Source organism: Pundamilia nyererei, unplaced genomic scaffold (genome assembly GCF_000239375.1).
Source record: "Pundamilia nyererei isolate P.nyererei 1_Seehausen unplaced genomic scaffold, PunNye1.0 scaffold00033, whole genome shotgun sequence".
NCBI classification, from domain to species: domain Eukaryota; kingdom Metazoa; phylum Chordata; class Actinopteri; order Cichliformes; family Cichlidae; genus Pundamilia; species Pundamilia nyererei.
Genome location: NW_005187434.1, coordinates 2,115,913 through 2,142,847, shown reverse-complemented (window position 1 = coordinate 2,142,847; position 26,935 = coordinate 2,115,913). Strand labels below are relative to the sequence as shown.

At 40.3% G+C, this 26,935-nt stretch overlaps 2 protein-coding genes across 4 annotated transcripts in view; one reads left to right on the top strand and one right to left on the bottom strand.

The window, feature by feature from the left end:
• tmc1 (transmembrane channel-like 1) overlaps nucleotides 1–10,938 on the bottom strand; it is a 15,827-nt gene extending 4,889 nt beyond the window's left edge. The window contains exons 1-18 of the mRNA XM_005729620.2: nucleotides 10,866–10,938; nucleotides 7,852–8,152; nucleotides 7,574–7,762; nucleotides 7,390–7,480; nucleotides 7,221–7,302; nucleotides 6,942–7,048; nucleotides 6,746–6,844; nucleotides 6,510–6,652; nucleotides 6,279–6,423; nucleotides 5,987–6,181; nucleotides 4,463–4,642; nucleotides 4,237–4,389; nucleotides 3,552–3,680; nucleotides 3,370–3,437; nucleotides 2,984–3,223; nucleotides 2,778–2,903; nucleotides 2,576–2,654; nucleotides 1,974–2,100 (exon numbers count right to left, since the gene is read on the bottom strand). Of these exons, the coding sequence (XP_005729677.2) occupies nucleotides 1,974–2,100; nucleotides 2,576–2,654; nucleotides 2,778–2,903; nucleotides 2,984–3,223; nucleotides 3,370–3,437; nucleotides 3,552–3,680; nucleotides 4,237–4,389; nucleotides 4,463–4,642; nucleotides 5,987–6,181; nucleotides 6,279–6,423; nucleotides 6,510–6,652; nucleotides 6,746–6,844; nucleotides 6,942–7,048; nucleotides 7,221–7,302; nucleotides 7,390–7,480; nucleotides 7,574–7,762; nucleotides 7,852–8,152; nucleotides 10,866–10,938 (2,527 nt within the window). The remainder of the gene's footprint in view (nucleotides 1–1,973; nucleotides 2,101–2,575; nucleotides 2,655–2,777; nucleotides 2,904–2,983; nucleotides 3,224–3,369; nucleotides 3,438–3,551; nucleotides 3,681–4,236; nucleotides 4,390–4,462; nucleotides 4,643–5,986; nucleotides 6,182–6,278; nucleotides 6,424–6,509; nucleotides 6,653–6,745; nucleotides 6,845–6,941; nucleotides 7,049–7,220; nucleotides 7,303–7,389; nucleotides 7,481–7,573; nucleotides 7,763–7,851; nucleotides 8,153–10,865) is intronic.
• Nucleotides 10,939–21,418: 10,480 nt separating this feature from the next.
• zfand5a (zinc finger, AN1-type domain 5a) lies at nucleotides 21,419–26,929 on the top strand. 3 transcript variants are annotated; one of them, XM_005729471.1, is made up of 6 exons: nucleotides 21,419–21,664; nucleotides 24,928–25,089; nucleotides 25,502–25,604; nucleotides 25,716–25,801; nucleotides 26,333–26,461; nucleotides 26,558–26,929. In XM_005729471.1, exons 2-6 carry the CDS (start codon nucleotides 24,930–24,932, stop codon nucleotides 26,704–26,706), a joined length of 627 nt encoding a protein of 208 aa, XP_005729528.1. In that variant the 5' UTR covers nucleotides 21,419–21,664; nucleotides 24,928–24,929; the 3' UTR covers nucleotides 26,707–26,929. The 3 variants fall into 3 exon arrangements, with proteins under 3 accessions (XP_005729528.1, XP_005729526.1, XP_005729527.1); XM_005729469.1 differs by lacking the exon at nucleotides 21,419–21,664 and adding an exon at nucleotides 21,671–21,742; XM_005729470.2 differs by lacking the exon at nucleotides 21,419–21,664 and adding an exon at nucleotides 21,772–21,814.
• The last annotated feature ends 6 nt before the right edge of the window (nucleotides 26,930–26,935 follow it).

Below are 26,935 nucleotides of genomic sequence, written 5' to 3'. Positions count from 1 at the left end.
ATGCAATGATTTGCAAGCTCACTCAACTTTACAAATCATATTTTATTCACAATAGAAGAAAGAAAATATATCATATGTTTAAACTGAGAAGATGTACAATTTTAAGAAAAATACTGACTTATTTTGAATTTATGATAGGAAAATATCTCAGAAGGTCAGTAACATTGATTGGGTTCTTTCTAAGAGTGTCTTGGAGAGGTAGAGTTTCTCAGAAGCAAAGATAAGCAGAGGCTCATCCATCTGCAAAAAACTTGTGTTTCCAAATTTGTCGCATGAAACTGCAAGCACTTTTCATGTTTATATTTTACTGTTTAGAAGCAACGTCAACCTCTATTATGTACAGAACAACAGAAAATAGGATAAATGTAGATATATCTATGTGTTATATATACTATAAATAGAGTTATAGTTTGTATTCACATCTACTGACATTATTTTATCATTATTTTAATATAACACAAGGTTCAGTTAGCTTTGCACAAAAAAATAGAAACCTCCTCCAAAGAGCTGCTTTTCACTTTCTTGGTTTGACTATATTTCAGAGCCAGTACTTTTTTACTTTTACTTGAATAAATTAGTTGAATTAGTACTTCAGTTTTTCTGGAGTATTTTTAACAGTAGTATTTGTACTTCTACTTAAGCACAGAATGTCTGTACTTTTGCCAACACTCCTGAGCACCTACAAATGGACATTAAAGCACATGCAAAGAAGACATGCTGTCTTCTCTGGGTCAACACTCATTCAAAACCAACTGAGCCAAAGTGGACAACAGCATTATGCTTAGATGAATTGAAATTTCAAACTCAAAAAAAGAGGATAGAGAGGGCTGATGACAGCAAAGAGAGAGAGAGAGAGCAAAAAGAGGCAGGTCAAAGAGAACATGTGGTCAAATTTATCAAAAATGATAAAGGCGCAACTTCTGTTTTACCCATAGTCAATAATGATAATTTCACAGCTGTGTGTTGTACTGTTGTCCATTGTGGATCCCTTACTTGCTCTTATAATAATTATTATGAGATTATATTTTTGGTATTTTCTAGTTAAGTGTAGAGGGTGGAAAGAGCGAGAGACAAGACAGAGATTCTAAAAAGAGTATATTGGTATGAATGGCAGCATTTTACAGGATTAACTCCACTCTAAACATGGCAGGATGACTCCCACTACATTGATGTGATGGAATACAAATATGTTATCCACTCGTGAAATTGGGGTACATGTTGCTCTGTGCTGAGGTTGCATAACAAAGGGAGTATTTATATGAATTCAAAAACTTTAATATAAAACAACTATTACAGTTTGCTTCATGTACAAGTCTATGGAGTGGCAGGGTGATTTTCCAGTGTCTATACTGAATAATGCTACTTTAAGTGCTTGATGATTTGGTGGACTGCCTCTATGTAATTAGAGACTGACATAATGTTGTGCATGTTTTTCATCTTACTTCTTAAACTCCTTTAATAACTGAGCCTTTGCCGCAGGTTTGATCACTTTAAGGCTCCATTTTAAAATGGGTGGATTAGACTGAAATCTCTGATTATTCACTCTGAATTATTCTGAAACACTATAATAGATCATCCAACTAATTGGGTAACTTGGGGTTGAAAAGGTGAAAAGGGTTGTAAACAGCATATTACATTAAAAGAAGAGGGGACGTGCCCCTGCCCCAAGGTTTTTGAGATGTGTTGCTGTCATCAAATTCAAAATAAGCTGATATTTTTCTCAAATGGTAAAAAGTAAATAAATACATTTTTTTTAAAATCCAGTATTTGATATTAATATAACACTGATGGTGCTGTTAATATTTCTCTTTCATTTTACAGCATCCCAACTTTTACTTTTATGTTTGTTAATTTCACAACAAAGTCAAATTTCCTAAAACAATAAGATGAATCTTGAAGTTGTGAATTATCTTAAATCATCTTAAATCTTCAGGTTTACCTTCTTTATTAATATTTGAAATCAAAAGACTCACCTTCTTGATCCTGTACTGAAGCATTGTTGTTCCTTTGTTGCTCTTGTGCAGTCTTTCTGGCCTCCTCCAAATCCATTTGAGCTTTCAGTGCTGCTCGTTTGTTCTTCCTCTTGTTCTCCTCATTTTGCTTAAAAAAAATCACCAAGAGACAAAAACAAAAACAAAAGATACCCACACGTGTTATTTTTCAGATCACTCAGAGCAAGCACGTACATTTACCCAGCATCTCTTCTGCAGATTTGTTATTGGTGGAACCTGTAGTGGGTTTTTGGATAGATCTGAACTGTCAGCCTTTGCTGCTCTCTGCTGGAGAGATAACACTAATACAATTGCGTGACAGCAGTCATGCATCACAGTGGCCTCGGGCGGTCTCTTTGTGAACTTCAGTGCTGTTTGAAAGCATACCAACTGCTAAAATGAACTATGAAAACAAACCTAGAGAACATCCAACTTACATACAGGAAATTTCTTGCGATATTTTTTACTCTCAAAACTCGTCACTTGATTCTGAATGCTATTCAGGTGCAATTTCTGGTCAGAGAAACCACAAAACAGCTACAGCAGTACGTGCTACATTAGAGGAAAAGCAAAACTGAAATTACCATTTGTAGCTTTTTCTTCAGCTCCACATTTGCTTCTCTGTAGCTTTTGGATGTAGATTGCAAGTAATAAATGGCCAGTCTGAAAGATAAAATAACACATGATTACCACCAAAGTTCTTACCACTTTAACACTGAAAGAAAATGATGACGGCATTGTGAAATATACTTATTTATGGATTTACATAGTCTGCTGTTAACTCACACCATAAGAAGTATGAAGGGTAGCACCAATCCAGGGTTAGAGGCGTAGCTGAAAACTTTGCTAAACCATGGAGGAAAGTCAGACTCCAGAGTCTCGTGGATCACATCAAACATGCGGTTCTTACCACTGTCAAAAAGATGGTAGTGGTTATAAAAACCCAAGTCATTTTTATTTTAAAGCTAGATACCCTGAACTAGTGTCATTACCTGAAAGGTCCACAGTCAAATGAAGGGGGAATGGAGACAATGGTGTAGATGGCAGGCAGTGTGGACAGAAAGAGGATGACCAGCAACATGGCCATGTAGAAGTTGTTGGAACCAGAGGCTTTGAAGACCCTTTCTTGTGGCACATTACAGCACATAACAGCCCAGCACTGCAGGTACATGGAGACATGGAGCCGGATGACGTTTAAGGCAGGCAGACAGGGCGCATAGAAGGAACCCATCCTGAAAGCAAAGATTAGAAAAAGCAGGACAGATGCTGAGCTAGTAAGAGGCTTTTATCAATATGAAAACCATGATGAACCTAGCTGAAAGTAAAACACCATCCTGAAATAAGAATCTTCTGAGTGAAACAATTGCTGCTTTCCTACCATATCATTCCTTGATTGAAGATCAGGCCCAAAACGTTCCCACTGACGTCAAACTCAGAGTAGGATGGCTTTTACAAATGAGAAATTAAAGGCAACTATTACTTTTGCCACACTTTTTTTTTCTCCAAAGAGTGACATTTTTAAATTCGAGTAACAGATAAGTGATAGAAAAGATGACTCACAAAGCCAGCCTCTAGGTCCCAACACCAGCAGTAGTTGAGAAAACGAACAAGAACTGCTCTCAGGAAATCACCAATCAGCAGTGTGATGTAAGTTGTCATTGTGTCAGATATGATCAAGCGAACAAACTCCTACAAATTAAGAAATCATTTAGCATTAATTTCTTGTCAACATCAAAATTAACATCATCACCCACTCTGAAAACAACAGTTTTATTTCAACATAAAAGCCCCTGAACATTTGTAATGTTTATCGCTTTTAACAATAAGATCAGAGTATGTTTCCTTAGTTAATGCAACAGAAATCCATTAATACAAAGTTAACTAAAGTACAAACTGCAACTACAATGTTTACTTAGATTTTCAACTAAAGCATTATAATAATGGGGGAAATAATTATTTGAATTTGTAAGTTAGTTCATTTCAGCTCAGAAGTATTCATTTATTTGCATGTCACTGAGTGAAATAATGATTTGATCTCCAAACAAAACATGGCTAAATACTTCATGGCCTCGTCCAGTGGCCCCTCATTGCAGTTAAATTATTTTACCCACTATATTCATGTGATTGTTTCATATTGTCATTAATTTTATCATTTCCTTATTTATTGGTATCCACAGCCTAATGCCATAACAACAATTACATTACTTAGTTACATAATAGTACAGACGCACACATGCACACTGACCTGGCCTACCATTGTCTCCCAGCAAGGCCCTCTGGGCACATCAGCAGGGTGGATTGTGACGGGTGGAGCAGTACTGTTTTCTAAAACGGTGCCATTGTAAAGACTGGCCTCCCACATGGTTATATTAAACTTCACTACCTTTTCCTCTTTCCTCTGAGACAAACACTTTGGATTAATCATCCTATAAAATTACAATCTCATAAATCGATACACAATGACTTCTCACTTTAAGGTTGATCTCATCCATGAGTGCAATAATGAAGGTGTAGAGATTTCCCAAGAAGAGGGCAAAGATGCGACCAAGCTGCCACTGCAGGGCAACCCGCGGGTGGTAGTTCTCCAGGGTGCTGATTACATCAAACAGCATCGGACAGAACATCCCCAGTAATGACATGACCATGTTCACCTGAGAAATACATCAGAAAACTAATGTAATTACTCTGAGGACAACTTGGGAGTGCATGGGTTTTTGTTTAGTGTGTAACTTTGTATAACGCCTTACAAAAATGACATTTGATGCAACTGAATAGCTGGTGGCTGTGATCGCTGTAAATCTGGGCAGAATATTACCATTGACATGAGCGGTGTGCACTCCTGTGAAAACTAAGTACATGCCATGATTGCAGAGTTGTAGCTCATAGGCAGGTCTTTAGCTTTCAGATAGATTTTCAGACAGATGTCCTTTGATGAACATTTGACTCTAGAATACTTTAGTATGCATTTATTCAGTTCAATATCTGCAAGGTCCTAGTTCCTGTGGCTGTGAAATAACCCTAAATCATCAGCCCTCCACTACCATGCTTAATAGTTGGTATGAGGCGGTTTTGCTGATATTCTGTGTTTGGTTTTTACTGTGTTTTTCACAAACATGGTGCTAATGGCGAAACATCTCCATTTTGGTCTTGTCAGTTCAGAGGACATTGGTCCAGATGTCTTGTGGTTTGTTCAGGTGAAATTTACAAACGTAAACTGTGTTTCTGTCTTCAACATGGTCTACATAAAGTCTTGTGAAAACTTTATTTTTCACATGACTCACAATGTCAGTTTAACATTTCTTCCTCAGTGTAATTCACAGAGCAAACTGAGAATATTTTAACAACTCACCTCAAACAGCTTTATGTAGAACACGTGGTATGTGCTACAGCTAACGAACTTCAACATTTAGATCTGGGTCTAGGTGAGTTTGCTCAGGTATGGAACTTGTTACTTATCTGCTTCATCATCAGCCAATATTTAAGAAACATCTCCAACATCCAGTCAGATTACGCGTTTCTCCTGACTGCTAAGCAGGCTTCTTTATGCTCTCCTGTAAACTTTAAAGTCTAACGCCTTTATTTTGATGCTTTCCAGTGTCCCCCAGTTCCCATAGAGAAGTTCACTTCTCAGATTTACTTACCTGTCACAGTCAAACTGGTCCATTCCTCCAGAAATACTCACAGCACTCTCACCTGCTCTCACCTTGTGTAAAGAATCTTATCTGGACTCACCCACCACACCCCCTCTCCAAATGACCTGATCACTTTCCCAAAATGCTGTGTGACTATGTTAAACTATAAAACTCCTTTCTTTGGGTTTGGATTGCACTTTTTATTGTCACTATTTTGGCCTTGGACAAGAACTGCAGGACAAATTCTAAATATTATTTAATTAAACCTCAGCAAGTTTTGCTTGCAGCCAAAATTATTCATAAACTTCCTTTTGTAAATGTTATTTCTCATTAATTCCCCCTCTCTCTTTCTCTCATGTCTACCTCATTCCTTTCCCACCACGTGTGATTCTCCAGTCCATCTAAGGCAAATTTCTGAGAACGCCGCACTACAAAGTAGATGAGGTATCCACTTCCTGCTAAGCAGCACAAGACCAGGAAGTTGGCCAGCACACGCAAGAATCGAGTCAGATGGATGTTGTCATCCTTGTGGTTCTCTTGCTCCTCTAAGATTGCCTCCTATAGTGGTAGAAGAAGTGGTAGAGTGTAATGTACTGTATGATACTTGGCTTGCATTAATCAGCATACTGGAAAGCAGACAGTGAGCTGCACTAACCTTGAAGCTGGTGGTGATGGAAGCAAACTTATTGTCTGCTGTTTCAGCATTTCCTATCAGGTAGTCCCAGCTGGTGAACATTTTCCAGCTGAAATTGAAGCTGTTATCATCGCCGACCCCTGATTCATTTGCATTACGTGCCATCCTTTAATTTAAAAGTAAGTACATGATTCACTAAAACACTGTGGATAGAATAGATTTGTCTTTTGTATTTAGACATAGCAAACATACGTTCTGATGACCACCATGTAGCTATAGGCCACTGTACCGACACCAACCAGGAAGTAAGACAGAGGCATACGAAACTTGAGCCAGCCCACCGTACGCTGATTGTTGTAGTAGCCATAGAAGAGGACTGAGTACTGTGCGTAACCCTGTGGATACAATACTTTAATTGGGGGTGACTATTTATTACTACATCAGAGGAGAAATTGCCAACAAAGACAAATAAAATAATACCCACTGACCCCAAAGTCCCAAAGAACAGCAAAGTCCATCGCACTGGCCTCCTCAGCTCTGGGGACAGTCTTTCTTGGCATGCTCCCATAAGGTCGCCCCATTAATGCCTGTAAGCAAAATGCACAGAGAAGGATTACATTGTTTTTGGGGGGAAATGCAAAAGACATAATTCAGGTGCGGTGCATGAAAAAAAAGACAGCATACCTCCGGTACCATAACCAGGCCAAAGGTCAGACCAAACAAGATCATATTGATGCCATACATCCACCTCAGAAAGATAAAGTATGAGGCAACTGAGGAGCCAAAATGACCTGCAGAGCAGAGTACAAAATAACATATGAACAAATGAATATGTGCATCTGCTATAAAACCACAATGTAAGCTATCCTGCTTCTCACAGAAAAGATAAGGCCTTGGAAATTAGAAATGATATATGCGACTATTGAGCAGCCCTTTGTATTTAAAAAATAAAAGCACACCTACTTTCAATCTCCTTTATTTTCATCTCCCATGGGATGCATGCAGTTTTGAAGTTTTCAAAGTCCCGTTGGAATTTCATCCATTTCTAATGATATGAATAATTTTTTTAATGAATCGTGTATTTGTTTATGTTATTTAATGATTACATAAAGAAGTAAAAGTAAGTCCTCACCTTGGTCATCAGGACTTTGTATGCATAGAGCTTCCTGCCTTTTCCCTTTCCCAAGGCACCTTCATATTTTTCCACAAACTCCTGAGACTCCCTGAAATAAAAAAGCAAATATTAGAGTTCAAAATACTTCTGGTATTTTGAATTACAGTAGAAGAAATCAGAATGATTTATCCATATGAAGTACCTTAAAGTGACAAGTTTCTTTTTCATTGGCCAGGGTTTTCCCCTTAGACTTTGGATCAGTTTCTTCCTCTCATCCACTGCCTCCTTCAGCTTCTCCAGCTCCTCTGGAGAGAGACACTCCGGCCTCACCACATCCTTGTCATTGTCCTCTTCTTCATCATCGTCCTCTTCGCTTGTCTCTGGCTCTGAACTGAAGCATTAATGTCTTTTAGGGCCCTTTTTTTGTCTAACTGACAGAGTTTTCCATAGATAAGGTGAAATTATAAGATGATACACTACCTTGTTTCAGCCTTCTTGTGCTTTTTCTTTTTTATGTCCCGGGCTTTTTCCTTTACCAGCTGTTTACCTCCATCTTCTTTCTTCTCTCCCTTTTTGGTACTTCCCTGTTTCTTTTTTCCCTCATCAATATTTTCATCAACTTCTCGCACTTCCTCCTTCTCCATTCTGCGTGTTTTTTCATTTCTGATATCCTTTCTTGCTTTTGTTCCCTTGCCACCTGTCAGTTGAGCTTCTTCCTCTTCGTTGTTCTCTCTTCTGCTTGTTTCTTGTTTACTCTTAGCTCTTTTCCGCTTGCTTCTTTCTCTTTTCTCAGATACGGCCTGTAAATTCTCTTCCCCTTCTCCCGCCCTTGTTCCTCCTTTTCTTCTCTCATTTCTCCTCTTCTTTTTCTGCCTGTCACCATCTCTTCTTTTTGTTCTGTGTGTTTTACTCTCATGTTCCTCTTGCAAGGACAAATCTGCATCTTGTTCACCTGCAGTTGACATTTAAACATTACTTTTGTTAACTTCTTACTATTTATACTCACATAACACTGTCAATCTGTCAGTACTGTTGCTTTCTTTTCACTGCGATGCTCACAGAAAGTTATCTTTTGATACTGTGAAGTTCGCTCGTGCTAAATTAAATAGTTTCCTTTCCTCTCTCATGCTATCACATGTTTTAAGGCATGATAGTACTCTGATGACTGAGGAAAATCAAAAGAACTTCAAATGATTTTCAAAGTGTGTTGGTGGCAACAGTAGTGGAGCATCTGTGTGAAGAAACGAAACACGAGCATGGAATTATTTTTCTGCCAAAAGTCAAACATAAATAAAGTCTAATAAAGTTTTTTTGTTTTGTTTTGTTTTTTCTAGTAATTTTGCTTATTTAAAGTATTTTTAATAAACAAGCTGAAGACTAACCTTCATCTGCATAAGCACCTGCAAAATCCAGTCCAGTGTGAACAATGGGAGACAGATATTTTATCAATGAAAATTAATTACAGAATTGAGTATACCTTGTTTTTTTCATCTTAGCCATAATAACTGCATTTGCCTCATAATCGTTTTATCTTATGCTTCATTTTTAAATTCGATAATCTGTGGTATCATGTCTTTTAAAAATGATGTTCTCACACAAACTAAACTTTGTTTTAATCATCAGGGCAAGTTTGATATGAGCACACTACAAATAGATGAGTGTTCATCACATTGGAACCCATTAAGTCTTTGCAATCTTCATGACCTTGAGGCTCCCCTCTATTTTCTGTTACCAGAGTCCCAGCTTACTGTAATACAGTCAGTGGCTACTTCATTAGTTACACTTGTTCAGCTGTCTTTTAAAATCAATATTTAATCAGCAAATCATATGGCACCAACTCAATGCATTTAGACGCATAGACGAGGTCAAGATGACCTCGTCTATGCTGAAGCTTAAACTGAGCATCAGAATGGGGAAGAAAGCTGCTCTAAGTGACTTTGAATGTGTCATCGTCATTGGTGCCAGATGGTCTGAGTGTTTCAGAGATGCTTTAGTGTTTACAGAGAATGGTTTGTCCAGTGAGCAGCAGTTCTCGAGGCTTTTTCTCTGGGTGATTTCTGCTGTGATGTTTGGATTGTAGAGTCAAAATTTCTGATTCCAGTAGGATAAGTTTCCATAAAATGTCCATTGAGTATACTGTATATGAATTTAAAAATTAAGACTGTAGTTTAGTTGTATGAGAGCATATTTGTAGCAAAGAATGTGCCTTTTAAAGTGATGCCTTTAATTTAAGGGTCCACAGAAAAGACAAACTTAGGTCTTAGACAACTTTTTTAAGTTACTCAGCATGAGTGATGATCATAATTAGATTACTGGAAAGTTTAAGATCTCCTGGTTAAAAACTGACAAATGTGTGTCATTATTGATCATGTTAAGTCATAATTGATACAGTATAATGATGTTTCAAAGTGCAGATTTAGTATAAAGTACATATTGCAAACACAGAAACTACAAAAATAATAAGAAATGAAAGATTTGCTGAAAGCAAGACATGTAGGCTTCCTGCTATTTCACAGACCAGATGTTGTTTTAAGAGCTTTTTTAGGTTTGCAGCGAGATGAGTAGTATTAATTCTTTCTCTTTCTGAATATTGTATTCCATGATATAAAACATTTTTAACATTATCGTGCTGTGTTTTTCCTGCAACTTTACATTTGTTATTTTTAAGATAAATACATCTGACTTCTCTACAACATAACTAAACCTTTTAGATAACCTCTTTATAAATCCAGCCCTTCTGTTTGTTTTTTTGGTTTTTTTTCACATCTCCAATACCACAGTGAACCCTTTCACTGGTGGAGCTTAACCTACCTCATTATGCACCTCGAACTATTGTGCACTAAAGGGGGATGAAGAGGAAAACAAAGAGGACCACTGACAGACTGAACAGATATTTATGTAGTCAGCCTTTTGATGTGTGTCCTTAGTGTAACCGGAGTGGCCATCACATGGGTCATTATGGCTGGGTGCAGCAGAAGGGCACAAAAGAGGCAAACAATGGCTTAATGAAGGGAGACGGGATGACTAAGCCCACAAGGATGGGGGAGACAGCCAAGGGCAAGAGGCCAGCTCCCAAATATGCAGCAAAGTGAACAGGAGGCAAGAACTGGGTGATTAAACATCTTTGTGCTGGGCAATAGCTGGCGTTTTAATGATTTTATTAATTAGAGGCAGACATCAAGTAACTGCACTTCATCTTACTGAACATTAACCTCAATAAATTAGGATGTTTTGTCAGAAAAATACACTCAAATCAGTTATCACAGCTACAACTACCACAAAGACCAAAAGCTCTTCCTCTATTTAACTAATGAGTATTTACCAATATCAACATTTTCCCTAATAAACATGTTGATATTTGTGTAGAAATGTGATTTTTTTTCCAGTAAAGGCCTGTAAATCTAATCGACTTGTATCATCCCAGCCACAAAGAATTAATGTGCTGCCGTCATAAAAACTCTGAAGAATATGTAAAAGCATGCTAATGGGCTTACTGTCATTCTCAGAGGTGATCAGACTGTCCCGAGGCATCTTCCTCTCATGGTCCTGGAAGAATTTCTCCACCATCCAGAGGTCATGTAAGCTAGAAAAAGAGTAAAGCTACAGTGTTTCAGTGGTCTTACGCTGGTCTCCCTCCTTTTACATCTTCTGCATCTCAGGTGAGGATGCAACTTATCCAAATGTGTGTGGGGGTGGGGGTGAGTGTTTAGGGCTGGTACATGATGAGTAATTCGCATGAGAAGTTTACTTTTTCCTCGCCACCCACTGACCCGAAACGGGGACATTGATAGCCTGGAAACCCTAGAGCCACACAATTTCACTAGCAATCAATTATTCAAAACAGTTATGACTTTCTTTATGTGGCTGTGTGTGAATGTTTATGAGCGAGTGTGTACTTGTAACTATGCAGGTGGAAAGACCAAAGCAGAGGGGGTTAATTGAGCAGCCAGCCAAAGTGAAGGTCAGTACTGTTTGACATATGGCTTTGTGTAATTTCATTGTGATTGAGTTGCTGGGGTTCAGTGAGAAGTGGAAAAGTGACGTTTAAAAAGTTGCATTCACCTTACAATACCTGAAATACCTAAAAATACTACCAATATCTATCAGTGTCCTGAAAGCATTCAATCCATCCATCCATTTTCTACCACTTACCTGCGTTTGTGTCGTGGAGGCAGCTTCAGCAGAGAAGCCCAGACTTGCCTCACCCCAGCCACCTTTTTCACCTCATCTGGGAGGACGATGAGTCATTCTCAAGCCAGCTGAGAGATAAAATTTCTCAAGTGAGTCCGAGGGCTGCCCCAGGACATCTTCCCAGTACGACAAAAAACCTTGCCCAGGAGGTATCCTAGCCAGATGCCTGAACCACCTACTCTCTACTCCAAGTCCCTGTCAGATAACTGAGCTCCTAATTCTATCTCTAAAGAAGAACCAAGCCACCTATTGAAGGAAACTAATTTCAACCACTTTTAGCAGCACTTTGAAGTGCATGTCTCTCTTTTCACGCTCCACTCTCCCCTCACTCATGGACAATACCCAGACATACTCAATTGGTGATTTCAATTTCTGTCACTGTAGACTGGATGGGCAAACTTCAAAGCACCTTTAAATATCCTCAAGACGATAAAGACCTGGTCCAGTGTTCCTCATCCAGGGCGCAAACCGAATTGCTCCTCCTGAGTCTCCCCTGCAGTACCTTGGGTACCTTGGTATCGACTTCCTTGGAAAAAATGATGAGTGTGAGCCCCCTATATTTGGGGGTCCCACTCTGGTCCCCCAGGGCAACAATCACCCCATTCTCCCAATCCAGAATCACCACCTCAGTTCATCAGGCAATGTTGCAGAGACGTGAGTCTTGTCTTGCAAGTCTTGTTCCTTTGTCTTACTGAATTCCTCATGCACCTGAATTTTCACCCCAGCTACGACTAAAGGTGCACTCCACTGGTGGTGCCAGTACCTGTCAGCTGCCCCTGGGGTTCAATAAGCCCAATAAGCCTGACAGCTCCCTTCACCTCCGATGTCCGCAGTCTGGTTGTGGGATTACCGCCACTACCTAAACCAACTCCAGAGTGGAACAGAATTCAGCCCCTCTACAGGAAACTGGTTCCAGAGCCCAAGCTTTGCACTGAGGTGAGGACAGTTATATTTAGCCACTATTTCTCAACCTCATGCACCAGCTCCGGATCCTTGCCCACCCGAGAAGTAAACTGGACCCTTGATTCAAGGAGGGTAAAGGGTTCCGATTTTCTTTATTTACATACCCAGCAGTTCAATGAAACTGTTTTCCCACACACTTTCTTCAACATATATCCCCGTCATTTCTGAATAAATAGTAATATGTGCCACGTAGTATGTGTTTGAAATAAATAAATTTGGATTTAATTGTGTTTTGATGCAAACTGTTGAAGAACATACTGTAAAAGTGGTCTTGTCTGACTCCAGTATGTCTGGTTTTGAGCCTAATTCAGAGCCATTAAGTCTGTTTTGAGTCTGCTCTGTGACTACACAAAAGTATGAATGTTTTTAAAACTTACATTTGAGCTTAAATATCCTTTTTTTTGTTGGTTGGTTAGTTAGACCTTAGTTTCTTCTTTGGATTTAGAGAGAAGGTAAAAATATTTACATTTTAGAAAGTGGCTCATACACAACAAACCATGTGATCATTAAATCAGATGTAGAAAGATTTTTTTTCAGTTAAAGAAATCACATTAATATATAATAACAACAGAATAAATGATGGATATTAGACTCAGATGATTAAAAGAATTGGATGAACTTATAGCTCATAAAAATGTAACTCTTAGATACGGAGAGATGAAATCAAGGTTAAAGAACCTGTAGAGGGTGGTGTTGCTCTACACTGAGTCCAAAGTGGATTCCAAACAACAGGAAGAGACAGGATGACACATCAACCTTCTTAAAGTTATGTTTTATAGTCACGTGACTTGTTTTCTGCATGACTGTCTGTAACCTTGTGCAGGAAAGCCCAGAGTTTCAGAGACATGACACCATGTTTGTGTGCATGTGTACAAGAAAAAAATGGGAAGGGTATCGGCTTTCTAAAGCTAAAGTGAGATGCAGCTATGAGAGTGTCAGTGAAGTGGCAAGGTGAGGAAGGTTGACAAGGCTACTAGAGCAGAGAGTGACGTTTTAAAAAAAAAAAAAAGAAGCAAAATTTGTATTCTGCTGCTTTGTAGCCAGAGGTTTTTGCCACACAAGGCTCCAAACAAATGAACCGACAGTCTGAACCTGTGTTACATGAGACCTCTTGGATGATGTGGCCAAAAGCTTGGCAGCAGAATTTGGACAAAGCATTGCCAAGGCAGAGGACAGGGTATTGCAAATTTGGAGTAAAACTTGTCTAAAACAGGCCTCTATTGTAAATGAGACATTGAGTCGCAATGGAATTGCCTGTCTAAGAATAGGTTAAACAATACAATAAAAACAAAGTTATCTCACCTGAGTGTGAATATAGCAATATCCCTTTCCTGGCAGAAACATAAGGGAATAAGCAATTCACAAGATTGTTGAACTTCAAAGCCTGGTGTGTTGAGATACCTACATTAAGCAGGATAAGTTTAATGAAAGAAGATAAAGAGATAGTAGTTTACATCACGTTTAAAACAATGTCTTGAAAATTTTTAGGTGTAAGAAAAGTATTTATCATCTTATATAGAGTTAATACAGATCATCAGAGGCGTGTCTGAGGTGTGCAATTAAATATTTTCCGCATAACAAAGGTAGGAGATACCTGTTAAGAATATCTATTTTTTGCACAAAAGGAAGCACAATGCATACAGCCAGAGGCACATGACAGATCACAAGACAGAGATTCAGTTACGAAGGTGTGATATGGTAAGCAAGAAAGTCCTGTCTGACAGATACAAAAGCTGTTCTAGAGATACTTCCCTGCCTGAACCTCACAGCCAACATACAGGTATACATATTAGGTTGTAAGTACTTGGAGAATGGCACAATTTTTGCAATTTTGTAACCACAGTGGATTCAATTTTCAGATATGAGGATTGCTTTTAATGCTCGGTCAATGACTGCCTGAAGTCTAGAATCTGTGCACTTCACCAAATATGTTCTGCTAGGTCTTTACTACAGCAACCATCAGTTGCTGCTTGCTTGTGGGTCTCTGCCGCCCACCTTTAATTTTTGTCTTCAGTAATTGCAAAGCATGCTCTGTTGGGTTGCAGTCAGGTGACTGTGTTGACCATTGAATAATATCCAATTTCTTTACCTTGAGAAACTCATCGGTTGCTTTTGGAGTTTGCTTTGGCTCATTATTGATTTGCCCAGTGAAGTGTTAGCTAATCAGTTTTTGGAGCATTTAGCTAAATCTGAGCAGAGAGTATAACCCTGTACACTTCAGAATTGTATCTTTCTATTTCTATTAGCAGTCACATAAAAATAGTAAATACCTGAGATCCTGTTCTACTGGCAGCCGCACATACCAATGCTGTAACGCTTCCTAAAACATGTTTGATAATGTGGTTAATCTTTCTTCTGTCCAAAGAAGAACCAGTGCAGCTTCGTTTAGATTTGTTCTGGCAAAGTCTAATCTGGTCTTTCTGTACTTGGATTCAACCATTGGTTTGGACCTTGTTGTAAACCAAATATTCTATAAACTTGTATTTCAATTAATGAAGGTCTCTCTTCATTGTAGACTTTGACAATAATAGTTCAATGAGACTGTCCTCAACTTGTTGGATATTGTAAAGTGGTTTTCTTAAAGAACGAATTTGGCAATCATTCACTTTAGTTGTCTTCCTTTTTCTTCCAGGACTTTTGGTCTAACTGATCTTACTTGTGTCCTAAAATTTTGCTGTATATTCGTTTGGATTACTCAGTCTAAATACAGATTCCATCATTTGCGTCAACATCTCTTTGAGCCTCATATGAGCATTCCAAGAATTGAACTTGCTCCCAAATGCAAGTTCAACACTCACTGGGAATCACTGACTGCAAAGTTTGTTATGGAATAATCAGGGAATAAAGTTACCTTGCTATGAAACTGCTTGTTACTCATTACTTGTAGATTTAAAGCATATTCAAAAGCAACACATTCACATTTATTCCAGTACAAAAATGATTGTGAAACAAAATGTAAACAATTTAAAGGACTCTGAGAGCAGCAGTTGCTACTGAATGCAACCAATAGAGACCAAAATGAAACTTATTAAAAACTTGGAATTTGTAAGACACAAGTGAGCTGATGACCGGTCATTTTCTCTTAGATTTTACTCATCCAGCAAAACTTGAGAAGCTGCTTAAAAGACAATTTTGCCAAATGGCCAAATGCAGTTAAGATTTTGTTAAAAATTAAAGATGAAATGTTTCAGGTCGATGAAAAAGAAAAAAGACTCGGAAAAACAGAAAAACATGCCCACTTTGTTTGGGGGAAAGGTGAAAGCACACTTTTCGTCCTCAGCACTACTGCAAATTCCTCAGACAACCCACGCCTTTCTTGCTATGAGTTGGCATTGTTTACCGCTGCACCACCATGCTGTCTTAGCATGTGGGAGCAACAAGCCTTAACGGTTCAGAAGCCTGTACAAACAAGCCCACCTTTCATCTTTTTTTAGCTTCGCACTGTCTAAAATATAGTATAGATGACATTTAAGAATAAAAAAAATATTGCCTTGATTGGTTGCTGGAAAATATTATATATATAAGAAATATTTGTAAAAGTATACAAAACAAAACCCAAAAGAGGCGTATTTACTGGGAATAATAATAATAATAGAAATTATACAGAAATATACATAAACTCATACATGTCTAAGAGACTGAGCGAGTGAGCATGAAATGATAGGAGCATGTTGAAGTGCATGCAACGCAGAGTTTATCTGTGCATTTCTGTTGCTCTTTAGTTAAACAGCCAATGTAGATATCAGTGTGCAGGCGTTAGACAGTGATTCATCATTTGATAAAAGACTACTGAGACCTGCAAACTGCCTGCATGTACTGTATGAGTCAAATAGCATTTCTGTAACAGAATATGTCTGTAGCCAAGCCCCCTGTCCCCTAATGCAGGCCAGAGAAAAGCAGCATAGACTTAGAGGAAGGATGTCTAGTGAGGGTTACAGGCACTTTACTGTTCTATGCCAAAATAAATATGTGGAGTTTTTGTGTTTGTGCGTGTGCGTGTGTGTGTGTGGGGGGGGGGGGGGGGGCTACTTTAGAGAAGCATCACCAAAACCAGTTCTTTTCCAGCTGTACTGGGTAATAAACACAAATTCGTAAACACTTTCTGCAGAAAGCCTGCCTGTGTTTCCCTGATAACAACAATCTACCAGTGAACTTTGTATAGCATTTATTTTGCCTGAGTTGCACGACTGTTGACACTAAATGTAAAGCAGCAGGAGGTTTTGGCCCTAAGGGTAAAACTTGGCTGTTTTTGTCAGGGAGAAAGAAGACAGTGAGAGGACAGTGCAAGCTAATCCAGGTGTGACTCAGACTATAGACATTTGCCAGGGGGGACTAAAAATGACGTAATCATTGTAAACAGAGACCTGGCATATAAGGATGTCTAAGGCACAATGTTTGATGTGCACTTTCAATAGATTATTTACCCCAAAGACTATCTGGGATGAGTGACTGCACCTGAGCAAAGATTAGACCCATTTATCAATAGTACAGACTGTAGAAAAACAGGCGTCTTTAAGTGTTGCTGTTGGCATTTTGCCAGGATTAATAGCAAGTCTTTACTACTTGCCCATCTAGATGTTTCCCTGTCTTGTGTTTTTTTCCCTCAAGAAATTCCTTCTTCCTGTTTCTGGGTGTTTCTGAGGAGGGGATTTGACTATTTCTCCAACACGGAAATAAATGCTTAAAAAAATACCTTCACACTGCAATATATCAAAAGCAGGCAGAGGGGGAAAGGGGAAAATAAACGGTTTACATGGATGAAGAGAAAGTGAGCTGCTCAAATTTGCACACCATGTTCACGGGCCAGCAACAGATGTGTGTAGGTGTGAGCGAGAGACAAACAGAGAGCATGGTAAGTATGCGTGAGTAAAGCAGCGTCATCGAGCAGGCAAGCAGGCCTTGGCAGACTGTGGGTGTTTTTATGGGTGGGACTTGGCTGCTGCAATTGACAGATTACAGTGGTGGAGGCGTGGCTTGCCCTTGCAGTCAGAGGAGCACGTGGCTAGGCCCGTCTGCACGAGGGAGCAGCAACAAAGACCAGCCAGTCTGGGCCACAGGACATCTGCTGCACACCAACACACACACACGCACACATGCAGGGGTTCACATTTGATCACCACATGCAGACATGTGGTCAGGTCATACATAGAGTGTCTTATATCAGCTGTGAAGGGCAAACCCACACAGAGCCTGTAAATGGAAACTGATTTTTTTTTTTAAATGCATATGCATCACCTCTTCATTGGCCTTTTACATGAACCATGTGTGCACAAGTCTATACACACACTCCATATTAATCCAACAATTACCCAGATACCCGTGTACAGTGAGGCCTGTGTGTGAAGAGGAAAGAAGGAGGAGGAGGGACTTTAGATAGAGACTGTGGTGGGAAACTTTTGGGGAACTCCTCCCTGCTCACAAATAACAAGAAGCACATTCACGAGAGGTTCAGGGGAGGTGTGCAGTACCAGAACAAGCAACAGACTCAGTGGTCCTTAATTTGAGCCTGTTGTGCTGCTCATTCTTCCCCTTTAATGGTTTGAGTCTTTTTAATTTTTTGTCTGCCTATCTCTGCCTATCTCTTGGAAGCATTCTCTAATTCCAAAGTGCTTCACTGAGTGTTTCCTGAACATTTTCAGCAACAGGAATTTTCAGCAAATCTCTCCCTGATCTCCCACCACATCAGATAGACACAGTCTGTTCATGAAAAATGCTTCTCTTTATTTACTGTAGACCACACAAACATCTACACACAAACAGTACCACCCCCTTCTTTATGGGGGCTGCGCATAAAGCCGAGCGTAGACAGAGCAGGGTAGGGAGATCAAGTTTAGAACCGATGGTTTTAGTCAGAGCTTATCAAGCCCCACACACAGCTTATGTAAATGGATAAGCTGCCATCTCCACCACTAGCCCCTTTATCGACAGTGTCTCACCACACCGACGCCAGACACAGGCAAGCTGTGCCTCTGTGTGTGTTTGCACATGCATGTGTGTGTGTGTTTGTGTTGGGTCGACCAATATCTGCCTAGTAACTACAGACAGACTGCTCCAGATTCACATAAGTAATCCTCACACCCTTACACAAACACACACACACGCACAAGAAAACACACAACAAAAGAAAACAAAAGAAATTGTAGGTATCTGTTGCCACGGCAGCATTGTTACTCAGCCCCTCACGTGTATGACATGTTAATGTATAAAAAAGGGACATACTGCTTCAACAAACAGATACAAAAGCCTAGCTATGACAGCGAGGGGGATGGGTAACGATACTCAACACCTCCCACTCTCTCCTCGGCTGCCCCCTCCTCTCACTGAAAACCGTGAACCTTCACATACTGAACAGATATACGTTTCAACACATGCTCCTTCTCGTCTGCTCCCTGCAGGGCTGTGTATTAACACAACACATGCGCACAAAGACCTCAGTGTAATCCCAGTCTTCCGTCCACCCTTCTTCATTCACATATGAAAAGCTTTCGGGCTAATGTCAACAGAGGGATAGTGCTACACGCATGTATGTACACACAGAAGACCATTAGCATGAAACTGCAGCGTGGTGGGTTGCCACAAGCACTGTTTTGAGCCTGTGTTGTAATATGTGAGCTGTGAGCTAAACTATAACTGGAATCTTTTTACTGAGGTTTGATTAGAGAAGAAAGACCGGGTTATAAAGGCTATATAAAAGAAGTCATGGTCATCAAAGCTTGTCTTTCTGAAAATCTCAAAAGATAATAAAACTGTGATGCCACGTGATATTAACTTGTACAAAAAACACGCTGTTTTATGATAATGTAAGGAGTCTTCCTTAGGGTTTGTTGGCATGCATGCACTATGTTCCTTTAGACATGTTGCTTATTGGAGATCAGTTGCTTTATTAACTCTCCAAAGCACCCAGTCAAACACAAAGCATTTCAGTCGTTTCATGATTTTTACCTTTCTTCTTTTAAAATACTTTGCTCTTAAAATATACCATAAAAATAACAAGTAAATATGCAATCAAGTAAACCTGTCCAAATGGACACAGCACAGGAAGCTAATAAAAGACAAGTAGGTCAGACTTCATCTGTGTATGATGAAACCAGTTGTGTGTGTGTGTGTGTGTGTGTGTGTGTGTGTGTGTGTGTGTGTGTGTGTGTGTGTGTTGAAGCAGGAAAGAGAAGGACTTCCCCTTGAAAAAGTCAGCTGAAGATCAGCAGTCACTTTTGCTTTCACTTAGCTACCACCATTTTTCAGTTTCCATATAAAGCTAGTTTGAACCGGATCAAACACACTGAGAAATCTCAGTGATTTCCAGACTTCTGTAAGCTTCTAGATTTCCACGAATCGACACACAGAGAGATGACAACATCCCCCCGCCCCAAACACAAGCTCACACCACCCGACTTCAACACTTTTTTGTTTTTTTCAGCTCTGACCTGTAGTGCCTGGGGATTTGTGTGATGTTATGCTGACAAGGTGGGAGGGAATATGTAGAGACTTGTTAGACCTTAAGGCACAGTACCCTATGTATGTACTTAATTATGTAGTATGACGCATTTGCAAGTGAGTGGAGAGTACAGGTGTATTTTGTATCATAAAAACAAATCCAGTGGATGTAATGCTCTGGTGGCTGTTGATGTAAAAACAATGGGTTATGTCAATTAAAGCGACCCCTCAAACTTTGTGTCAACTATTTTGTTTCACTATAAACATTTTTTACCACAAGGAAAGACTTTATTTTAGAAATACTGAGGGCCAAAGTGCCTTTGCTGCCAATTTGATATTTGACAAGCCACCAAAAATAATTTGTAAGATGTTTTCTACTTTTAGTAAATTAATTTAACTGGAATATTTAACACAGCTACTTTGGTAATATAGCCTTACCCATAATGGCACAATTTGGACTACTACTTGTATTTGTGCAGAATAAGATACTTTGCTGTTCTAAAAGCTCACTTTGAGTAATGTTTTGTGACTAAAATCTCTTTTCAGTTTCTTTTATAAATTCCCAGAAATCCCACTAAGGGCTTACCCTAAGCTCTTTCAGAGGTCACAGTCCAGTAACTAGCGCCAGCCTTTATTATTTCCTCAAGGCATTATTCTAACAGATGTAAAAAAAATTCCAATCTTATGGTGCTGCTCACGTGTTTTTCTTGAAAACTTCCCCAACATCAACACAGGTGCTCGGGTGTTTTTCTCTTATACAGCTATCTTTGTGAAGACTAGTTTGACTCAACAAAATAGTTAAAAATTGTGGATGAAGTTAAAAATGTTCAGACATTGTAACTATTTTGTCGAGTTGTTTGATGTTAGCAGTTTTGATGTGAAATAGGGTTAAAATCAGGGCCTCACGACTGACTGGGCCCTCACTGGGCCTAACAGTATTGATAATGTCAAGGTCACTATTTAGTATCAGTGACTGGGACATTAGCAGTTTGTAGCCAAATGTTGTGAAATGAGTCCGCTTGGCTTGTCTCCTGGAAAACATGTTTACAACCTGTACTTGCGTTGTTCTTCTGACAGAAATAATCATAGGCCATGTGAGTAGCAGGAGGGGCGAGGCTGTCACATTAATAGTGCCATCTCACAGATAAGTGTGTAGAATCTTCTACAAAGAGGCATCACGGATCACGGACCTGCATTCTTCTTGTTTTAATTCACTCATTGTCAGCACCATTATTCATTCATCCTCTCATTTAGGTGGATTACTCAATATGGTCGTCCTTGTAGGAGGATGACGAATAGATGTGTAATAACGCAATCACGAAGTGGCGCAAGCGCAGATTGAGTTTCAGCGCCCTCCCTTTCTGGCAGAGCTGTACACAGAGCTCGAGGGCTCCGCGGGTAGCCAATGGGGACACGTTGTTTTACCCGTGACATCACCGCCACTCCTCTGACTAAAGAGGGAAACAAACATCCATACAGAAGGAACGGGAGAGGAAGAGAGAGAGGAAGGAAGGTAGGAGGCCGAGGAAGGGAGACTTAAAACCCCTCTAAACCTGTCTGGCACCGAGGACGACGGCACATAACCGAAGCAAGAAAGAGAAAAGGACCTCACCGGAACCTGAAATCAATCGACATTTTCCAGCTGCCCACACTAACGGCCACTTTTCCCCGTCGTCTCGCGAGAAACTTCATCGATTTTTAGCAGGTGATGATCTTGGATTATTGTTTTTTGGGATTTTTTTCTGAATATGGATGATTTTGGAAGTGAGCTCGGCTTATCGAGGTAATCAGCCAAACGATGGGTGTTTGCAGAGGTGGCGGTCGGTGATGGCGACCTTTAACGGTGGATTGAAAGGTCAGGCGGTGCGTTGCGTGATGGCTGAGTGTGATAAACAAGCTTTTTCCACCCCCCATTTCTTTAGCTTGTTAAAGTTGCCATCACCACCATCTCCTCCTCCTGAGTAGAAATGTCAAAAGCCCTCGAACGTGATTCCGTCTCTTTCAAGGAGGTGAAAATAACAAGGGAGGGAGCGAGCTAGTTGGTTGCTGTGCCTATTTTTCTGTTTGTCCCGAGAGCTGGGGGATGGGGCACCAAAGCCAGCTAATTCCTGTCTAGAAATAGAAAATTCATAAGCTGAATGGGCAAGCAGGGCGAGAGAGTTGCTTTCGAAATTGCTACAGAACATTTTCTTGAATATAAGTTCTCGCACGGCTTCGGCCGATGGAGGAAGTAGTTTCAGCTTTGGCTCAGACGAGCTTTGCTCGATGTGTAGAACTATGTGGCATCACCAAGTCTCTTTCTAAGTGCCTTAGTGTGATTATATAACCGTGGTTGTCCGCATAGCTTCGCTTAAATCACGCAGAACACCGCATTTCAGTACAAATAAAGCGATTAAGGCGAACTACAAAACGATGTCTAAACAGGAAGCAGGGAGATTGCAGACAAAGGAAGAAAGAAGAAACAAAGGGAGCCGATACCTCACTGTCTAGACAGTGGGTTTTCAGAAAACATTAGTGCCGTTATGTTCCCATAGGCTTCTCGTGGTTTGTTTTCAACACTGTCCATTTTTAAAGAGCAAATTTTACAGCATGTGACAAGCCCAATTGTTTTGTTTTTTTCTTCTCTCCCCTGCCCTTCAGTGTGACTCAGGACTTTTTAAGCCCAGCAGGGCCTGAAATATGAGCTTGGCTTGCGCCTGATAAAGAAGCACAGTTTCCCCCTTTTGTTTGCTGGAGACTATCACATGTACGTTTTTGTTTCCGCAGTAGTTTTTGTTGTCCACAGAAATCAAATGGCATAGTTTCTAGTCAGACCAGTTTTCACATTTGGTTATAGTGAAGGGTTTGGATCCTTTGTGACTGTGAAGGTTCTCAGTCAGGGCAAGTCCTTTGTGAAAGGAAGTTGGGTTTATTGGTCGTGACTGATGATCTGCTCTGTGCTGGAAAGCCCCCGACTTCCTTTTGTTTGGGGTATTTTACAATTTCACATCTGTAATGTTTCATAGGATTGTCTGGAATAATTCATAAGTGCATGTTTTGTTATAGGTAGGGACTGATTGAGGTGAATGTGTAATGACCCTCAGTATGCTTTATGTATCTGGAAGATCCCCCTTTGTTTCGAAAAACATGCAAGTCTTATGAAGTATTCAGCGTGGCCATGTCTTTTTTTACCTTATCGCTGTGCTTATAAGGTCTTGCTAAATATTAGGTTACCATGCCTGCTGTTTATCAAACACCTGGACCCATTGTTCCTTTGTGTCATAAAGTTAATGTGTTAACTGCTATGGGCCTCTTTTGTAATATGTTTTTGCATCGTCAGATGTGATTTAGTCGCAATTTAAATCAATACCTTTTCTTTTATTGAAGTGTTTCTGCGTAACGTGGAGCTAAACTCGTCCAGTCTACATCTAGTCTACACGATAAACTGATAAGTCAGTCAGCTTTAAAAGGAAATTACTGATGATCCATATAAAGGGGGTTGAAATGAAAAGCATTTTGAGCTACGCATTAGTTACTAGCTTTTAGCTGAGTCCCCCTGTCTGGTATTTTTCAGCAGTCAGCAGTTGGACACGTGACACAAATGAAAGGGAAAAAAAGGTCTTTGTGGGCTTTTCCAAGGAAACCCTTTATTGACATACTGGTGAAAACATCCAGCTGAAGAGAAACGAGGAAGTGGTAGGAAGACAGGTTTGGGTGGGGGTCTGATAGCTAATGGTGCTTGTTATTTAGGACACCTCGGGTGGACTGACAGGACGTTCTAAACCAACTGGCAGAACATTGAGCTCGCCTGCCCTGTTTGTGTCCGTGACCAGAATATAGACGAGCTTCACACCAACGCAAGCAGCTGCTGTGTTGCAGCAGAACAGGGCAAAGGTTGTCCACAGAGGAAATATGAGCCTGTTGTTGTGTGTGGATTTTATATTTTATTTGTATTTATTTTCTGTGTGTGGGGGGCGGGGAGAAGAATCATAGGTGATCGGCTGAGTTGTAAAATGGCCCGGACAGGGCTGGCAGGCACAGCTCTTCTTTCCTATCTAATCCAGGCCTTCCATGTGTATCTGTCCTTTCATGTGGCTGTTTTTGATCAATCACCTCAAAGTCACCGTCTCCCATTACACAACTTCCTGCGCTGTTGCACAAAGACGGGTAGCAAACGTCACAGGACTACTTGTTTTGCCAAGTTACGCACATGCACGCTCATTTTCTGGGCGTATGCGTGGTGAGAAATGACTAGGGAGGTTTTGAAATGCCTTGTAAGGCAAGAGCCAAGGGTAGGGAGGGGAACACTTTGTGAAACAGCTGACCTACTTTGTTTATCGCTTATAGCCTTGTGCCATTTAGCAAAAACAGAATCTTATTTAATCTGAAGTGTTTCGTGTGTTCTTTTGCGATCATGATACCGCAAGTGAGTCAGAGCTTTTGTTTTTAATTAGATGGAGGAAGTAAGGGCCTGAATTTGGTATGAGGAAGAAGAACAGCTGACACTAAAGCCTACAAAAAGCAGAGGATGGGGGGGATAATGGGAATACCTCTCAGTTTTTCTCAGAACCACCAAAAGAGCCGGCAGGAGGGAAGAGGTGACACTGCAGTGAACAAAGCTGTAGAACAGAGCACATACGAGCCTTTGCCAAAGGTGTTGAACAGAGAACAGTGAGTGTTGTTTGTTCTGTGGGATTCCTGCGGAGACACATTCATTACTGTATTCAGGCTAAAGGGCAAGTCAAAACAGAAAGCTGAATTTACATAAAATGACAGCCGTGTTATCAGTCAGCTATGTTGATACTGCAACCAGTTTCTCTGGAACCAGACTAACAGGAAGAGCGGTAGGGGTGGAAATGCGTCCAGGAAAACATTTCAGTTCTTTTTTTTTTTTCTTTCTTCCATGCACGTGTCAGATCGAGGTGTTGGTGTTGCAAACTGCACGTCGGTCTAAGAAGCATTCTCACTCTGTCTCCCTCATTCTTTCAGCAATGGCTCAAGAGACGAACCAGAGTCCAGTGCCCATGCTTTGTGCCACAGGTTGCGGTTTCTATGGCAACCCAAGAACCAATGGTATGTGCTCCGTATGCTACAAGGAACACCTGACACGGCAGCAGAGCAGCGACCGCATGAGCCCCCTCGGCCCAATGGGTAAGACCGCACACACAAATTTGATTTGTCTTCTCCTTCAGAGTTACTGCAGCTCAGACTGATTACATCAGTTTCTATGTAAACAAATATATGAACTTTAATCAGTATATTTAAAGCTTTTACTCCACTGTGGATAATAACAGACAGGGTCAGGGTGATGGGGTGCTCCTTTAAGCACTTCTGTGATCCAACATTAAAGTTTTTCATGATGCAAAACACTATCAGTACTTTGAAACAAGGAACAAGGGAGAATATGTCCCAAAAGAGAAGTGACGTTGAATACATTTTTAGATAGGCCTGAAACTGCTGAAAACAGTTTCTATTATTCAGCTCACTTGTTGGCATGCAAACCCACATCACTTGGATTGTATTTATTTGGATTTTTAAATTGATTATCATTGTCATCATACAGGCTCAACTGCTAGTCCTACCTCAGAGGCGTCTGCCATCCAGAGACTAGAAGCCAGTCTAGCAAAGGTTGATGCCTCCCCTGCCCCTTCACCAGACATGTCTAGGTCAGTATCCGCTGCCATTAGCTCTCGTGATGTTTGCTGGTTACTTTTCTTGAAATTGAATGAGCAATGTGATGACTAACTCACCTCGCTCCCCGCTGGTTAAACCTGCAGAACCATTCAAGGATCTCTTCCTGTGACTCAGCAAATGACCGATATGAGCATCTCCAGAGAGGACAAACCTGAACCCCTAGAGCCTGGTAAAAACATGCTTTCATTCCTATTGGTTACTGGCAACATTGCAGGCATTTTACACATACCTAGTTGACAGCTTAAAAACACACTTCTCGAGGCAAACACTGCTACATAGTTCTTTCTGTAGCCTCAGTTTTATTTTTGATGCTTCGCTGCATACCTTAAGCTCCGCTGTTGGTTTTCACTTACAGCCTCTAAGAAAGAGAGGGTGTCTAAAAATAAACCTGTTTAAAAATACCTCCACTCTCAGGACACTCAGATTTAACGTTGCCTGCCAGAGGCTTGCTCAGAATAGTGTATTCTTTGCTGCCAAGAACAAGAGGGGCAATTTAGAGATAAGGAAAATACTAATTACTATTATCTTGGACAACAATGCAACATTTTAGAGGCCACTGGCTTTCATTGTCTTGTAAAAGTATGACAAACAGCCTTGTTTGCTGCTCTGGGAATTAAAGGGATAATGACACATTAAAGGCTTCCGTGACTTATGACTTTTTTTTTTTTTTTCCCCTCCCGTTGTCTTTCTTTCTGCGTAGTTGTAAGCCAGCCTGCTGCTTCTAGCCCTACTCCTGTAGCCTCTTCTAGCAGTGAGGAAAGTAAGAGTGACACCCCCAAACCTAAGAAGAACAGGTGCTTCATGTGCCGCAAGAGAGTGGGCCTCACAGGTGAGTGAGCAGGTCGCAGTTCAGCATGAATTTTTGTCAGTGCACTTGTGAAACGCTCCCATTCCAGCTTTTAACCCTTGATTTTTGCGCCTCCAGGTTTCGACTGTCGCTGTGGCAACCTGTTCTGCAGCATCCACCGGTACTCTGACAAGCACAACTGTCCCTATGATTACAAGGCCGAGGCTGCCGCCAAGATCCGCAAAGAGAACCCCGTGGTGGTGGCTGACAAGATCCAGAGAATATAATAGATGAGACAGAGCAGCAGTGGCAGCAACAATGAAACACCATTGACAAAAGACTGGAGTATGAGTGCGAACCTTTGAAATGAGCATAAATGAGAATGGAACAGACTTGATTTACAAAATTACAACCTCAAGAAGATCATGGAGAGGAAAAAAAGAAAAACGTAAAAGATCCTGTCTGAGGAAGATGCATGAATGATCACTTTTCTCCCTCTTTTTTTTTTTTTTTTTT